The sequence below is a fragment of the Lichenostomus cassidix genome, chromosome 4 (assembly GCF_008360975.1).
Source record: "Lichenostomus cassidix isolate B80296 chromosome 4, HeHo_3.0, whole genome shotgun sequence".
NCBI lineage: Eukaryota > Metazoa > Chordata > Aves > Passeriformes > Meliphagidae > Lichenostomus > Lichenostomus cassidix.
Window position 1 is genome coordinate 23,751,421 of NC_139484.1, and position 18,029 is coordinate 23,769,449.

An 18,029-nucleotide genomic window follows, 5' to 3' on the forward strand; every position below is an offset into this window, starting at 1 on the left:
AGATTAATGACTTCATCCAGTGTTTACATTTAAAAATAAAAAGTTTTATTTATAGAGTAATCAAATTTTCACAGTGGTGGGACTAGATTCATTCATGTGGAAAGGAGAGCACATACTAGATATTTTGACAGATTGAAGGAGAGAAGTAGATGACTGTTTTTTTAGGATTTTTTTCCTACCTCCTCTTTCCTATCTTGTTTTCCTCCTTGACTAAGTGTCACACAGGAATGTCTCCATCACTCTTTTTTTCCCAGACCAAGCACCTATTCCTTCTAACCACTTGAATGTTGTCCCCCATCCCTTGCTCAAAACTGTCCCTGCCTCAGCTGAAAACAGAAATGTAAGTGTCAGACACCACCTGTCTTCACAGATTACCATCTGCATGTGTCATTCAGTGGTTAGTTTTGGCTGGTGAATGCATCTTGTAATTGATATTTTTATCTTAAATCAGTAAAACAAAAAATTCCACCTCACCAACCCCCTAAGTAAGCACTTCTACCCCCTCAAGCAAGACTGTTTCAACAGCCCATTTGATACACCTTCAGATCACAGAAAAAAGATATCTCATAAAACAAAAACTCTTGCAAAGTTTACCATTTAACTGCTTTAGTACAACAGCAGCCAACTGGCCTGCCCTTGAGATCATTGCTAGCTGCAGTCCACGTTTAACCCAGCTCTTCAAGTGCCTCATGCAGAAGGGACTTCACTTCGTGAGAGCCTACTGTGCAACAGGCCAGAAGGAGGAGTTCCTACAGGCAGCCTCATGCCAGCTCTGCTGGCTGACAGTTTCCTCAGGACAGTACTCCTGAAGCACGCAAGAAAAGAGGAGGAAACAGTGTCCTAGATTCAGAAAAAGGGACAGAATCCATCTGCTAGGGAAAGGGAGCCGAAGAGCCCAGAGGGACACTCAATCCAGGGTATTACGTAGCTTGTTTGACTTTAGGTCAATGTGAACACAAGACAGACATTTGTACTTAAACTCTATTATACCTTGAAGAGGTGATGGGGGCAGGGGAGGTGTGGAATCTACTTGCTCAACACAGAGAAGTCAAAAGTACATTTCCTAATTCCTACAACTGCATAAGAAAATCAGCAGAAAATTACATCAGTAGGAACAACCAGTATGTCTAAACGATACCCTTCATTTCCTAAGAGCTACACCCTAAGTACATTACATGGGAACACACGTAGGTTGTAACTGTTTGCTTTGTTGTGGGGTGTTGTCTTTAGCGCTTTTTGGCACCTTACTGCATTCCATTTCAGCTGAATAAAATTTTTAATGTATCATGATATCGTTTTTGCTGAGACAAGCAAAGTGTCTTTCACACAGAGAACAGAAACAGTTTTTTGGGTTTTGAAATGAGAAAACCACAGAAAGATAAAAAGATACACAAAAATGCTTCAGCATATTTCTACAGCAAGTATTGAGAAAAGCAAGGAAAATACAGACTGTTGTACCCAAGTAAACTGTTAGTCATCATTCTCTCCACTAAGACTGATGGCCAAAAATAACAGCTAGCTCTAGCTTTACAGATTCTTACAGAAGATAACCCATTTTGATCTGGAGTTGTTCTTAGAAACCTGAGAATCAGAAGGGAAAAAAAAAAACATGACCTTTCTGACACCTGCCTTTCTGGACAGACCTACACCCCTCTCAAAAACTTACCTAACTTGCCCTTTCTTGTTCAACTATTTCCTTTCCCAGTCATTCTAAGCTCCTTAGCTCGTGCACTTGAGGAAAGGTTTGAATAGGTATGATTTTGCTCAAGGGCTGCAACCCTTAATGCTCAACTTTGAAGGTTCAGCTAAGTAGAAGCAGAAATGGAACAATCTCTATAGACTGCAATTTGCCATCACTGTGCATGACAACGAGAAGAGATATGATAAATCTTACTTTAGTAGTAGTAAAGTACTAAAGTAGTAACTACTTTAGTAGTTACTTTAGTAGTTTTTATATTAGAATGCTAAAAAAAAAAATCTTAAAGCACCAGAGGCAGCATTTGGAGGCTGCTGACTCTTTGTGATAGACAAGTTCTGAGTCCAGAAGAAAGAGAGAAGAAAAATCAGCTATCATTTCCTTTTTTTTTTTTCCCTATCTGGTCATTTGCAATCTTAAAGGGATTCTCATCAACTATCAACACAACATGGCAGCAAGCACCTGAGGACTAACAAGATGAAAATCATAAGCTCCAGTCCAGCAGCAGTGTGAACAAAGGGAGATGTCTAAAAGGAAGAAAGAAAATAGAAGAAAGGGAAAAAAAAAGAGAAGGTAAATATGGACTGTCATGAAATATATCTAGAAATAAATCGAGTAGAACTTCCCTATTAAATGAGTAGCCATGTTATAAGCATCCCCAATGTAATACTTGCTATAAGGTATTTGCCAATCAAAACAACAAACCAGATGCCAGCAACAAAGAGACAGTTGTCTCCAATATAAATTAACATGCCACACAGCAAAAAAGGAATGCAATGCCCAGCATAAACACAGCCTCTTGATAGTGTACTTCCCTCATTTTATACTGAAAAGGGAATCATGAACACTATGTAGGTACAGGTTGGTTTTACAAACAGGAATCTCACTGGTGTCAGGCATATTCTCTGATAAACCAGTTATGGGACACATTCACCTGCAAAACTACTCAGTGTACAACCATGACATGGATAAATATGAAACACTGACTTTCTCTAGTTTAAGGAACCATTTACTTGAAGTTGGATCAAATCATTGATGTACCTTTCTCTGTAAACCAACTCTACTCTAGGTAGATTTCAACTGGACTGCTGAATGAAGATTACTTCCACTCTCAGCATTTGCTGATCTACGAGAACACCAAGCAAGGCTGCATCTAATGGACAATGGACAAAAGTCTGGGCAAGTTCAAGCATCATGGTAAAAGATTCACTGATAATCTAAAATTTGGAACACAAATCCCTGACCACACAATGGACACACTGTAGCCCAGGTTACATACACCGAAAAACTGTCTAACATCACCAAGGACTGTTACAGACGCTGTAGTTAAGTCAGCACAAAGTGTGCACCTGTTCTGCATGGAAAACGATGACATTTACCATATGACAACATTTACCATATGACATCTCTGACACCAGTTTTGAACACTGCTGGAAGCACAAGGTCCTCTATCAGATCACCTATTCGGACTGCATGACCACTCTGATGACCCCTTATATCTCACCTGACTGGTTAATTTATCAGAAGTTTTTGGCTCACAGAAGCATCTCAGCTGAACTCCACAAGGGTGTTCCAGCACTGCGCAACTCACAGGATGCCACAAAACAAAAGCTGTCTTGTTTCTTTCTTTTTATTTTTTTCAAATGCTCTTGTGAATGTCTGCAAATTAGAGGACTATAATCTCTACATGCTTACCAGAGCCAACATATGAAATAAAACTTTATATTCAAGAACACCTGGGTTCTCTGAATGACATGACATGTGAATAGTTCAGCAAAGATATACAATGACAAGTAGATTAGAAACCGTTTCACTACAGCGGGGAAGCAACACATCACATTTGTCTTGAAAAGAAAGTTATGACCTCTTCAAACTTTCTTCCTGCCAGACATGGAAGACCATATTCAAGTCAGGCTCTGACAGTTTTGACTGTAACATCTGCTTTTCCAGACAGAGATGTGAAACTTCTGAAACCTTTCACAGATATTTACTTGAGCAGGAGTGGATTCTAAGCACTTGCAATGCTTAAGGCAAAGCAGGAGTTCAGATTGCAAGCTGCTAATAATTTTAAGACTGGACCTGAATATTACTTCATTCAGCATAGTTTCTACCTCAAAATAACTTCTCTCTTGCCCTCAAAAAGCCAAAAAACATCTGCAAAAGCAAAAAGGCCAGTTGTCACCAGTGTCTGCAAAGCTAAATTGAACTGAGATTTGGGAATGTCTAAAACGTTTTAAGAAACTGTCGAACTAGTGAAAACAGTTAATATAGAAACTCAACAGTGTTTCCCTTAGAAACTACAAACTGAAACCACAAAACAGCTGACACAGACTTGCAGGATGTGCATTCCCTATCCTACAAGTGTTGAAAGCTGAAACTCCTCTACTTTGAGACCTTTTCTGGCATCAGGAACACCAAGGACAATTTAAAGTAGATTAGACAGACTAAAGAGACTCTTGCAAAATTATGTTCATTTTCCATAGCTAGACTGCCATCTGATAAACACCAGCTCAGCATAATTTAACACACACTCTTAAGAGGGCTTGCCCTTGCCCACAGTAACAAATAACTGCCACCCTAAAAACAAAAGTTTCCAAGATGTGTTTCCAGGGCAAGAAGAACTAACACCTTAGAATTCCAGTCAAATTCAGGTCTTCTGAAATCAGTATATCTGAATATGATATAATAATATATATGATATCTGAAATCAGTACATCACATTAAATTCCTCATTTTCCCTGTATTCCCTGAATAAGCTATGCTTTCCTTGCATACAAGCAGACAAGAATGCATCTCTCACCAGGCCAAGGTCAGGAGAGCTGCTGAAGAGCACAGTGTAGAAAGAAGAAACTGCTTTCCTGAACACAAAGATCCCCATTTTCTCTCTCCTCCCCAAATCCCAAAGATCATGATGAAAACGGTGTTCTCACATTTCACCACCTAAGTAAAGACCAAACATGTTTAGGAAGCTTATAGCCTGCACATTTGTTTGCTTAATTGTATCAAAAGCCGACTAGGATTGAAATGTACATTTGTCTTTCCTCATTTTCTGTAGTTCTAGTAAACCACAGTCCAGAGCTTTCTCACAACAAGGAGTTATGTGAAGCACCTCTGAAGGCTCTACTGGCCCAGGAAGCAAGAGCTGCTCAGACTCATTGGCATTCCACCCCCACCTTTCCATAGGCTACTTGAAACATAATTTTCAACAAGCTACCATGCTTCTCATAGCACAGACAAGTGCAGTTTTGAACAGTTTCAGATGCTGCATAAAACATCTTTGCATCAGGCAGTATGTATAAGCAGCTAAGACACAGAACACTTGACTTGCCAGCAGGAGCAGTAAATAAGAATGGATGTTGCAAGACAACGATTTTTGATAAAAGTCTAGAGGCACATACTCTTCCTCCTGAATAATTCCTCTTTCAAGCATAATTCTACATCTACTAAACAGTACATAAATGGGCATCAAGCTACAAGGAATCTAAACAGCATTACTCAGGCATTGTAGCTTGAATGAATCACAGAGTAAAGAGAGAGGAAACGCGCAGTGGAGGATTGTGTGGGTACTGCCGTATAGCACCAAAACCAGTGCACTACACACTAGCTGCAAAAATATGAGAACCCAGACAGTTTGGACAGTTCTTTCACATTGACTGGGTAGTTACAGTTTTGCAATATGACTGGCCAAACAGATAGGAGAAGATAATGATTGGGACACACACCCGCCCACCCACATATCATGGCCTTAAAGCATAGTTTGGCTAATTTTTTGTCTTTCACATTCTTTTACTAAGTTTTAGATGAGCCTGCGCCAGGCAAAGCACAGCAAAAAATGTTACATTTTGTAAAAGACACTTGCATAAACAAATCTTGTTTCATAGAAAAAGCCTAAGCAGATCTTCTATGTTTTTTGGGCTTATAGTAGGCTTTGCTTCAGTGCTGGGTAATGCTGAACCATTAGCAGATGTGGTTTTTCTCCCTTTGGGCTTCCCAGCTGAGTATAGAAAACAACATAACCTTAGCTCTGAAAAGCAGATACTTAGTATAATTTCTGCCCTAACATACTTAGGATTTCTGAAGTTCTGTATATAAACCAAAGATTATCCACTGTCAGAGCATAATGAATATTTCATTAAGGGAGGTTTTACTGCAAACGTTTCTGAACGCAATAGCAAAAAAGATAACACATCTACATTGCAATAGTCATAACAAACCTTTGAAAGACTGGCATAAGTGTTTGCCTTTGAGAACATCTTGATAAATAAAGGAATTCTGACATTTCTGGTCCATTCAAAGAGGAGAATATTAAATCCCTTTAAGTATTCTCCTCCTAAAAGACTTGCATTTGAAGATATGTCAACTATATTCAGCAAGAGCAAGGTAATTCTGCAGAAAAGTGATATTGGGTAAGAAATAGAGGAAATAGTTGAAAAAAAAAAACAGGAAAAAAGCTTAGCAGTACCTCAGATCCAGTAGTCTTTGACCTCTTTGCAGGAATCTCTTTATCCTATAAAGAGTGAAGTAAAGAAGCATATAAAGTACACTGGAGAGCAACACTGTATGCACATAAATACAGGCAAAGGTACTTTGCAATGCAATTGAAACATCCCTTTGTGAGCACAAAGGCCTAAATTATAACTTTTAAAAGTAAGTACTCAGTTCTGTTTCATTGTGAAATTTTAACCTTCAAGACATTAACAAAGGAAGATTAAAAAATGTACAAGGACATATCCACCTTCTCCCAGCTTCTAAGAACTTTAGGCAGCAATTTAGGTCTGTACTTGATCAAAAATAGTCATCCTTCTGTAAAGTTGAAGAAGACAAAAAACAATCCCAAATAAACAAAACCAGTATGAAAAATAAAGCTGGATTTATTCATCATGAAGTCCACAAGTCTTGGATCAGGTGATGGAAAGATTCTAAGATTGAGCTCCTTAAGTCATCCTCTTGCAAACAAGGCAAAATTACCAGAGACCTTAACAATGCCTTCCCTTCTTGCTCACCCTTCAGGCCCTGTATCAGGCAGAATGCTATTTTCCCACTCACACACATAATGAAAGTCTATCCACGCTCATCAGACATTGCTGTACTCTAATTTAACCTACTGACAAAACCAAAGGCTATAACCTTCTCCTCCAAACTTTTAAGTCTAGGTGCAGGGACAGCAAGGCCTCCAGGAAACATGTGAGGAAAATGCCCATTGCTTTTCCAGCAATAGCACAGACTGAACACGGCATCTTAGTAATGACACTATGAATGACCTGCCTCTTCCATTGACTAGCACTTGGGTCTGCTGATCAAAAAAGTTTCATTCAGATGTTTAATCTCTCAGTTTTAATAATTCAATAGATTGGTTCATCAGTTCAGAAGTCTCCATCTGAACATGTTCAAACTACTGACCTTTCACACCATTCATATCATCCACAGAGACTGAGCAGCAAAACAAGAAAACGGCTAAAACCTCCCCCAGCCTGTTTGTGTCACAAGCACCCTGTGATAAGCAAACCTCAGCCTAAACCAAAGACTGGCAGTTCTCCCATCAGTGACAGACAAAACAGCCGTTTCATTATTGCTGTAATGAAACCCCAGGGAGGGTGGCTAACAAGACGTGAAAGTGCTCAGCTGCACCTCGCGCACTGTGAATCTCCGAAGGTGTGATTACCACTTCCCTCCTGGGCATTACTGTTGGCTTCCAGTTATAATGCTCCTTTTGGGAATTAAAGACATACACTGTAAGTTATGCAAGTGTGTGCTGTACATCCACTACAAAGAAAGGTACACTTTTAATGGCAGGTGTGGAAAACTGCTGATTATAAAGAGTAACCCTAATTCAAGAGCACATAAACACAAACTTTAAACACAGGAATTATCACAAGATACACTTAAGGCTCCTCCTGCCCTCAATCACTTGGGAGACTTAAAGAGACACCTGGGCTTGTCTACACAGCAATCATTGTGTTTCATTGCAAGTTACTGAACTCTACAGAGAAAATCTGATGTAGTTACTGTGCCTGTATTACACAAGGCATCAGTCTGGGTTACAGTGATCCTTTTTGGCACCATCCATTTCTCCACTGATTACGAAAAAAAGCTTTTAAAACCTGCACTTCCACCTAAAGAACACCAACAAAACTATCAGCATTTTGAAATTAATTGTGTTTCAAGGCATCAATACATACCTCTTTATTTCCAGCAAACAGGGGAATGTCATGGAATGGGGAAATATATTTACCATCTGCATTCTCTGAAAGACAAAACAAAGTAGGATTGCAAACCTAAAGATATGGCATAAGATGTTGGTGTTGCTAAATATCATACAGTACTGAAATGTATATATGCTACAATTATGCACCAGTTAAACTTTTTCTGGAGTTTAATTTCAAGTAATAACCTACATGAAGGACAAGGAATTTGATTGTTTTGACAAGGATTCGTTAGACTCAAAGTCATTGCTTTAGCATTCAACACTATGCTTCTTTTCTACCTGGTAATACAAGCTTTAGAAAGATGAGAAGACTCTTCCATTCTCTTTTCTCCTCCCTGGCCATACACAACCATTAACAGATAAAAAAACAAACCCAAAGAAACCTCATTTCCACCAGTGATAAGTGAATTCATCTGTGCTTCTAGCAATGTTGCCCCTGTTATTTCACTGTATTTCTAAAAAACTGAGTTTCATGACCACAAATCACCCAACACACTACGCCAAAGTCTGATCAAAAGAGTAAGTGAGGGATGGGATAATTGCTCTAGGCCCTAGGTATGAAACACCACACCTTGAAACCAGTAGAAATTGAATTAACTTAATGGGGGCCCAATCTACACCTCAGCCTTGCTCCCACTCTGGAAAGAAAAGAATTTTACTGGAGTGTGTGCTCAAGTTTTTCAAGTACAGGTATCACATCAAAACAGTGCAAACAATCCCAAGGAATTTCTCCTTTGCTAGTATCCCTATTGATAGTAAAGGAAAAAGCAGGCAAGCTCACTTAGCTTTGGACTTTATTTTGACCACCTCAGCAAAGAGGAGTCAATGGAGCTGATCTGAAACTCCTGGAAGCCACCCAGATGCTCTTCCCAAATAAAACAAAGTTCAGGGATAGGCTGTGCACTCCCACCAAATCAAGTGACTTTCTCTAAACGATCTCCTGCGCTGGTAGAATGAGCACAAGGGAGCTCTGGCAGTGCTGCCAACCGGGCACAGCCGCCTCCGCTTCTCCCACAGCAGCGCACGTCAGAGCTGACTGCAGGCAAATGGACCACAAACGCACAAACTCACTGCCACAGGACTGGCACACAATTAAGACAACACCGTTACGAAAATGCGTAATACGGAGCACTGCACACCCTCAGCTCTCGCTGCGTCTTGAGACGCCTCCTGGAGCGCTGCCCGCGCCCGAGCACTGCCACTCGCTGCTTCCCGCTCGGGGCTGGAGCCCCACGGCTTGGATGCCAGCCTCCCGCCTCGGTGACGTGTCTGGAAGGAGGGAGGGCTGCCCTGGTCACAAGGAACAGGCTGGGCTGTCACACCACAGAGCCTGCCAGGGCTGTCCCTGGGGTGCCGCAGGCCCCGGCGAGCAGGCCGCCACACCGCTTCACCCCCGGCCTGCTCCGGGGCTGGGCAAGGGCACGGCCGGGCCGCGGCTGAGCAGGCCCGGCATCCCTCCATAAGCCGCGGTCTCTACACGATCCGCCCTCACTCTCTATAGAAACACTGCTCCCCCCCTGCAGCGGGGAGAAGGCTCTGAGGCGACACCTCAGCCAGGCCGAGGAGCCTCCGCGGCAGCCGGGAACCGCCGCCGCCTCTCCCCGTCCGTGCGCCCCGCGGGACGGGGAAGGAAGGGGTTTATGGAGCCCGGAGACTGCTACTTACTAAAGTAGAGGCGGTAATCGGGCGAGTTGGGCCGGCCCCGCTGCTCCGTGCTGTAGCGGGACATGGCGCCCAAGCGCCCCCACCCCCGCGCCGCCAGCAGCAGCGACAGCCCCCGCGGCGCCCGCATGATGGCGGCGGCCTGCGCCCGCCTGCCCTCCCCTTCCTGCGGCCGCCGCGCCGCGCCGCGCCGGGCCAAGCCTGCCCCGCCTGCTGCGGCCTGCCGGGCCCGGCCAGCGCCTCGGAGCCACACAGGCTGTGGGGCTTGCTCCGCTTCAAAGGAGGGCTCCACCGAGTTGAAAAAGCAGTGACAAAACCCAAGCCTCGCTGAGGTGGCAGTGACCCGAGCGGGAGGCAGGAAAGCTGGGGTAGGTGGTAGCCCAATTCTCAGGCCTGAGGTGCTCACCTCAGCCCGAGGCGCTCTCAGGCCACCAGCACTGCCAAAAAGGGGCATGCCGAGGGGATGGAGCCCGGCTCTTCTCGGTGTTGTAAAGCAGTGGGACACAAGGGAACGGGCAGAAACTGGTACACAGAGAGTTCCACCTGAACATGAGGAAGAGCTTCTTTACTCTGGGTGACCGAACACTGGAACAGATTGCCAGAGAGGGTGTGGGGTCTCCTTCACCTGACTATCAGGCAAGACTCAAGAACTGCCTGGATGCAATCCTGAGCCATGTGCTCTAGGATGACCCTGCTTGAGCAGGCTGGTTGGGTGAGATGAGCCCATTGTGGACACTTCCAACCTGACCGATTATGGGATTGTGTGAAAAGCGTGGATGCAGAATTAAGGGTGATGGTACCAAGGGTTGCTGTCCTTACCTGTGGCCCACAGCAGAGTGAAGATCCTAGCCTGCTGCTTCCTAGGTAGGGAAATGTTTGTTTCTTGGCACACATTTTTATGTCACCCAAGCCAGTCTGTGGATGCACCTCTTACAGCCAGGCTATTTGCCAGTTAAAGGTAAATTTTTATGTTGAGCCCTGCTGATACTTCAGTTAGAGTCACATCTGTATTCATGTTGTGTTGGTTTTAAAGCTTAATAGCTCTACATATGACCTGATTCCTTTGAATTCCCTTTTCATTGATCTTTGAGGATGATTTCAAATTAATATCCTCTGTCGATAAAGATGGTAGTTCTCTAAGTAGTGCTTCTTATTTGTGGGTCTTTCAAAAATTTCTGAAAAGGGGGAGATACCAGTATTTGCATTTTATTGATGGAGAAACTGAGGCAGAACAACTTTCGTTGCATCATCACTCTTAAATCCTATGCCATTTATCTTGTGTATTCATCTAGAAAGGTGGCCAATATGAGCTCTGAATTTTAACTCTGATTTGAATTATCCTGAAAGATTTCTGCAGTATAACTCCATATTGCCCTTAGTATTTTATACATATTTTGGATGTTATTGGGAATTATTTATTTGCAGCAGAAAGGCTAAGTCAGTATCTTTCTTCAGATTTAAACAGCATATAACTACATCTTCTCATTATTGTTCCCTCTACTACTTTGGTAGATCAAGCTTCAAAAGAGTCAGGATTGTCTGTTCAATGTGTGCAGTAAGGACACAGAATTATTCTACACTAGAGCAGGAGATTTTCATGATGCCCTCACTACTGTTCCCCCTTGCACTCCTCTGAAATGTGTGACCTGGACAAGGACACCTTTCACCCGACCAGGTTGCTCAGAGCCTCATCCAACGTGGCCATGAACACTTCCAGAGATGGGGCATCTACAGCCTGTCTGGGCAACCTGTTCCAGTGCCTCACCACCCTCACAGTAAAGAATCCTAGGCCTACTCTTTTTCAGTCTGAAGCCATTCCCCCTTGTCCATCACTACATACTCTTCTAAGAAGTCCCTCTAAATCTTTCTTCTAGGCTTCCCTCAGATACTGGCAGGTCTCTGCAGTTCTAAATTTTTAAAGTTTGTCAAGAGGCAAATAATCTGTTTTTCATATGGAGTAATTAAAAAGGGAAAAACCTATATAACTTTTTTTGTCTTATAATCTAGTATGTGCTTTCTTTGAGTTGCCCTGCTGCTAAAACAGGCAAGGTTAAAAGAAAACATATGCCATAAGCCTAGCATTCCGCACTCTGCTAAGTTCTGAGGAATCTGGATTTCCTTTATGGAAGGTCAGAGCCTTTGAAAATCACTTACTGAGAACACACAAGGATTTTTGCACTTGCAAAGCTGACAGCTGGGTGTAAGGTTGTTCTAGTAGGAGTCTGATACATATTTATTTCCCTCTGCAAGCCAGAGAGTGAAATACACTGCAGTGGCCAGTAGTCCCAGTAAGATGCATGAAGTCTGAGCGCAGAGTTCTCCAGTGCCTTGTGTTGTGAACATGGTCTTACCTAAAGCTCTCTCATCTGTAATGGGAAATCAGCTGTGAAACATCTAGAATTTATGAAATATAAACCACTTGCTGTGCAGGCATTGTTTAGATGCATAAATAAATGCCATCACATTACCTAGCAAGGGTGGATGATACAGCAGAAAACCACACTGAAACCCTGCTAATGCTACCATAGCAGAGAACACGATGTTTTAGTACTCTCAGGTATCCAAAATTATCCTAGTACTGCAGAAATAATAATGCTTTAAATAGGTTTGATTGTATTTTTCAGTATTGTGCGTTATATTACACAGTATATGGCAGAAGTAGGCCCAGTACTCCTCAAGTCATATTTGGGTAAGCCCAGCTTGAGGTTAGAATAAATTCACCTGCCATGCTTGAATCTTTGAAACAAATGAATGTTTTGGTTCCAGTATTTAGCTTAAGCAAATTCTCCAGAATTACCAAGTCTTTTACTACAAAGGGATTTTTTCACATTCATTCCCAAGCATTTTGCATCCAGCTCCTTGCATATCATTGCAATTGGGCCAGCAAAAGTCATTTATAGGACTGATCTCATTCATTGACCTTGTAACAGCTCCCACTGATCAATGGAATTGGAACCAGGTCCTTAAGATTTCAGTAGGACTTACATGGTGCTTAGGTTTTATGCTTGCCCTCTGCACAGGGGTGAATCTCATTCCAGCAAAATGTCACTGGAGTATAGCAAAAACTCAGCAGCAATATAACCATCTAAGCCTGAAGGACATTCTTATTTTAAAAGTTTGTACTCTGCAGCGTACATTTACATTTATTTTAGATAAATTTTTATATACACACATCTATATTTAAAAAATAATGTTTTGCCCATTAAAATGCTGTGCAAATTAAATGCAGAAAATATTATCTATATTATAATTTAAAGAAACCCCTCCCCCAAATGAAAATAACTTTCATCTTTTCAGCTAATAAACCTTCGAAGATTTTCATGAGTATCTCTATGTGCTATTTCAGTGCGTTTGCTCTTTACTGGTGATCACATCATTATCATTAAATTTTGCTATAATAGAAGCTCTATCTCCATGGCTTAAAAGACCATCAATGTGAAGGAATCAGCTCCTGCCAGCCTTCTGTTTTGCTGCTACCTGTGTGCAGAAGGCCAGCAGTCACAGCCAGCTTTCCTCCCTGCCCAGCCACCTCAGTGTAACAGAACAGGTCACTGCCTGCACCTGCTGGCCAATGCTCACTTGTTCAGCCAACACCATCTCCCCAGCGTGCCAATGGATCAGCTGGAACCAGTGCCACCTAGAGCAGATCAAGCCAAGCAAGGCTAGCTGAGGCAGTTTAGGGACATTGGGCTAAGTTATTCAGGCTGCTTTTCAGCCAAAGCAAGTTAAGGGCCATGAACTACTCCTGCAAATATTTGCACTGACAGTCCTCAGCAGAAGGATGACGAGTCATTGGAGTCAGTAACTGTAACCCCCTTACAACTTCAAGTAACCTCTTTCATTGGCACAGCTGGATTTGGCAGAGCATGTCTAGAGAGGATATCTGTGTGCAGCCAACTCACATACGTATTTGTATATTGCTTGCTGATGGATGCCTGATGGCAACAAAAGACTACAGCACTTAACTAAAAGGAATCATAATGTATTTCAGTAACTGGAATTAGGTTTTTCAGGTTATATTACTTTCTATCTCAATGTGAATAAAAGCAGAGGCTCCTATCCCAAACACACTAAGTACCTTGGATCAGACTTGTGAACTTTTGTTTTGTAGCAGTGAACTCACTTCAGTAACCCAAATGCTTAAAGGAGACTGATCCTCTGTATTTATGTAAAATTTTGATTTAGTCATAATACTCATTACCATTAGGAAGATGTCAAGTTTACACCCTGTTTTTCCCTGAATAACTTATTTGTCTGAGCTGTTTTGTCTAAGCTGTTAGTTTCTTTTTTAAACAAGCTCTTTGTTAGGCTCCCCCACAAAGTGTGTTAGGATTCGCTTGCCAGACTTAACTTCTCTGGACCTTTGCCTAGAAAGTGATTTGCCTATCAAGAGGCCAGGACACCATGGCTGAGTCTAGTTTTGTAAGATATGTCCATTTCTTCCCTCCTAGGCATTTATACTGAGTTAATTTTAAGCTCTGTGAACCAAGGATTTTCAGCCTACCCTAACTCCCATTAAACTTGTTTGAGTATGAACTGAAGCTTAATTTTTTCTAAACTCTTATCTTTGTTACTCAAAGGCAACTTCCCCATCACAAAACAAAAATCACCAAACAGTATTCTCTCCTGTTTATTCTTTCATATATTCTTTCACAAATGTGCACATGCAGAAACAGAAAAAAAAAAAGGCTGCAGTGAAGTTATAAAAATACTGTCTGGAAATATGAAATTTTAGTGTGAAGCTGCAAATCTATTATGATTCAAAATAGAGACCTAGAAGGAAAATTTTGCCAGTTGCTCATGATAGTCCCTTTTTAGATTCCATTCCTCTCTTGATTTGTGAATTGCCAGACATAAGGTTCTAAAAGAATTCCACTGAAAATATTTAATCTTGTGTAATTTCTGTGCCCTCCTATTTTACATTGAAACACACCAATAATGAAGAATCATCTTCCTGTTCTTTTACCTATGCCTCGCTCTCTTGCTTGTCTTTCCTCATTAGCTTTGATATCACAGTGCCATCTACTTGATCAACAGAGTCAGGTTATTTTCCTTAGAAAATTACACGGCTGTAACACTGAAAAAATCAAAGGGCTGCTCGGTTTCCTGGCAAGTTCCCTCTCCCTCTCACCTCCCAGCCCTTTCAAAGCAGCACTGCCCTTAGATGTCCCCCTCTGGGAGCTGGCCCAGCTCCAAGCCCAACAGACCTACACAAAGCCCTGGCTGGATAGTGACAGATCCACAGGCGCTGTGAGGACAATTCAAGCCCTTCCGACCCTTTTCTCAGCATCTCTTCTCCTCTCTGGCAGGTGTTTCAGTGTGAGAGATGGGTCCCCCTCTGTAGGCAGAAAACACGTCAGCCTTTTGTGTGTGTAAACTGGAGCAGAGGCTTTGTTTGGAGTAAAAAAGCATCACAGCAGTCGGAGGAGATGGATTGCATAGCTTGAAAGGTTGAGCCATCCCTTCTTACAAATATCCACAGCCTAGCCTGAGCTCCGGCAGGCATGTACTTTATGAATTTTTCCTACAAATATTTAGACAAGAAACACTGTAGACAGGGCTGAAAGAAATTATCGCTGTGCACTTACTTCTAAAGACCTGTTTCTCTACAGGAATCACCAGTCTGGCAAGATCAGCAGTAGGAGTGAAGGTGAGACTGCCACACTAAATAACTTTTCACCTACAAGACAGGCTTTTTTCTCTTTTTGTACTATTGAAAGGTGTTTGAAGTTTTTTTCTATGTATATTTCAAAGTAACTTTGATTCATTTATTGTAAAAAATCAGCATGTAGACTCCAGTTTTACCTGTCCCTAAGCCTTCTCTTTTTATTGCTTTTTTTCCTCACCTGTCACTCTGTTCTTATCTTACCAGTACTGTTGCAAACAGGTAGAGTTTATGTACCAGCAACTTTGCTGAGCTCAAAGTCCTCAGTGGGCTTTACACAGGATTGCTCTTATCAAAGCCTCAACGTTTTGTCCCTCAGAAGACATCTTTGCTATAATTCATGCATACAGGCAGAGTTACAAGGTACAGGTTTGCTTTTATATACACTGAGGCTTCTCTGTATGGAGGTGGGGAGCTACAGAGACATCTTCACTCTTTGCTGTCATGCTCCACCTGTGGAGAGGGTAGGACAGCTTTCTGCAGCAGTACCATGGTACCTTTCTGCTTCTCCACTGCCTGTCAAATGTAATCTCTTTACATGGCAAAACTGGCAAAGTCACTCTGCAGCTGCAGACTGAGACTGTAGTTTCCCTTGGTGTCTGTGCTGGCCATTGCAGTGAGCAAATTTGGAAATGGCAATCCCGTGCCATTGCCACAGGAGTCCAGTGGTGGTCTGTGCCTCCACTCAAAGGGAACAGGCATGGTAGTCAACCCACACCATTATTTTTTTTATAACTTCTGTGATGCTAAGTTATAAAGAAATCTTCTGTAACAGCTGTGAGGTATGACAAGAAAACAAATAACTATTTGCTTAATTAACAGCCATCAGTCTTTATGGCACTCCTGGTTCGTTTATAGCTCAGGACTGAGATAAAGGTTGGCATTGACCCTACAACAATCAGCTCTTATATGTGCCAATACAGTTGCTTGGGAACAAAATGCCAATATTTCCATGTTGACACTAGCACCTGTTCTGTCTTTTAAGCAGGGTGGCTTCCGTGCAAATAACCCCTATGTGAGTGTTCACATCAATTGGATTCCAGTTTGCTTTGTAGAGTTAAGTGAGCATAACATGGAGCGGTAAAAGAGATTTCCACATTCATTGTAAAAAGAGCATTTTGTCCAAGTAGGTGCCAAATATTCCTCTAGTCTTATGGATTAGTGACTTTGGCACTGCTTTCCCATCAGCTGTTAATGGGGCCAGAAGAGAGTAGGAATAATATGAAATTGAGAGAGAGTTGTTCATACTATTGTGAATGGCAGTGAGTACTTCACACACTCTTCTGACCGTGCTTTCTGTGGCATTTTGTTACAGTCCAGTAAAGATCAGCAAACTGTAATAAGTATTTATAAGGGCCTCACTCAAATGCACATCTGATCATTTTTTACGTAAGTCTCCTGCTGATTGCACAGGCATAGTCCACTGGTGTAAATCCATGATGGGATTTAATGTGACGATGGATAAACCCGGTTGTGTCTCAAATCTCCCTCCCTCCAGAGGGGATAGGGAAGCCACCAGTCCAGAACATGTCCCACTCATTTGGAGTATCACAGAACACATTCTATTTTCAGCCTTTCCCATGCTGGTGGCACAGAAGAGATATTTGAAGGTTGCAGGAAGTTCTCATCTACATTTCTTAACTGTCGTGTAGGCCTGCTTTGAGCTCCTGGCTGCCTCCAAAATAATGCTGCTGGCTAAAGCAAGGTAAACCATTGCAAGTACAAAAGCAGCAGCAAACTACAGCTGGCTTTCCTCATAACAATTTCATTGCTGAATGAACACATACCTTTTCACAGCCTCTGACTGAGTTGAGGAGGAAGAGGAAGACAAGTTTTGCATGTGGGTAGATTGCTGTCTTAATAAACACCTGAACAAACTTCACTATATCCTATCTTGGCTGTATTTCTGCATAAGTGTCAGAATTTACAAAGCCAAGAATTCTATAGTTTGTTCTTCTACCTTTACCCAGCCAAAATACATTCCCCAGTTCTCCAAACCATTTTAATTTAAATAAATATAATGAAATATCATATCAACTGATGGGACCTGTGTCTTCTGAAAAGCATGACACTAAAATCCTGGTGGGAAGAGATACCTTATCTGGGTAATTTTGGCTTAAGCAACCATCAACCCTACCCACAGCTGCTCTCGTGTGCCCTGCGTCATCCCCTGCTTCATGCTGCCACAACTGCTTCTGTAGCTGGTTGAGGAACTAATCAGGAGCAGAGATCCAGATGGAAAATAGCCCAGGGAAAAAGGGGCGAGGGAAGGAGTTTTCTGCCAGATCCGTTCCTCCATCTCATCTCAAATGTGTGTGTTTACACCCTGCAGCAATAATGGGAACAAAATCATCTGGGGAAGGGGGGCAGTCAGGGTGGTGACTGTTTAAACCAGTTTTACCACCCTCGATGAATACCAAGCTATTGCTTCAAAAAAAGCTCCTCCCAAAGTCCCCAGTGTAAGGAAATGTGGTGATTGATTTCCCTCAACTCCCCCTTTAGCCTGTGTACTACTTGTTACTGCAGCTTTGATGCTTGTCACAAGTGTGTCACAGTCTGTCCCTGCCTACGCCTCTCCCTGCTGTCACCACTGCTCTTTCAAGGAACTTTCGTAGTCTGACTTGCAGAATAAAGAGTTTCTTAGGAAATCTCAAAGAGGAGGCAGGACATAACACATTAATTGCCTATGTGACTTCTCTGTGTGAGCACAACGTCTGCCCAGCGTTCCCCTCACCACTTTATACCTCTGCCAGACTGTGTTTGGGCTGGACACTTTGTGCAGCACTGGCATGGTGCTGCAA

General features: G+C 42.3%; 1 protein-coding gene across 5 annotated transcripts in view; it reads right to left on the reverse strand.

Moving 5' to 3' along the window:
• The window catches only part of PPA2 (inorganic pyrophosphatase 2), a 34,227-nt gene extending 24,504 nt beyond the window's left edge, over positions 1 to 9,723 (reverse strand). For 2 of the 5 annotated variants that reach the window (XM_085058322.1, XM_085058320.1), the window contains exons 1-3: positions 9,567 to 9,723; positions 7,876 to 7,940; positions 6,159 to 6,203 (exon numbers count right to left, since the gene is read on the reverse strand). In XM_085058322.1, coding sequence (XP_084914448.1) covers positions 6,159 to 6,203; positions 7,876 to 7,940; positions 9,567 to 9,693 — 237 coding nt within the window. In that variant the 5' untranslated portion in view covers positions 9,694 to 9,723. The remainder of the gene's footprint in view (positions 1 to 6,158; positions 6,204 to 7,875; positions 7,941 to 9,566) is intronic. The other 3 variants (XM_085058323.1, XM_085058321.1, XM_085058324.1) reach the window with 2 other exon arrangements.
• Positions 9,724 to 18,029: the final 8,306 nt, after the last annotated feature.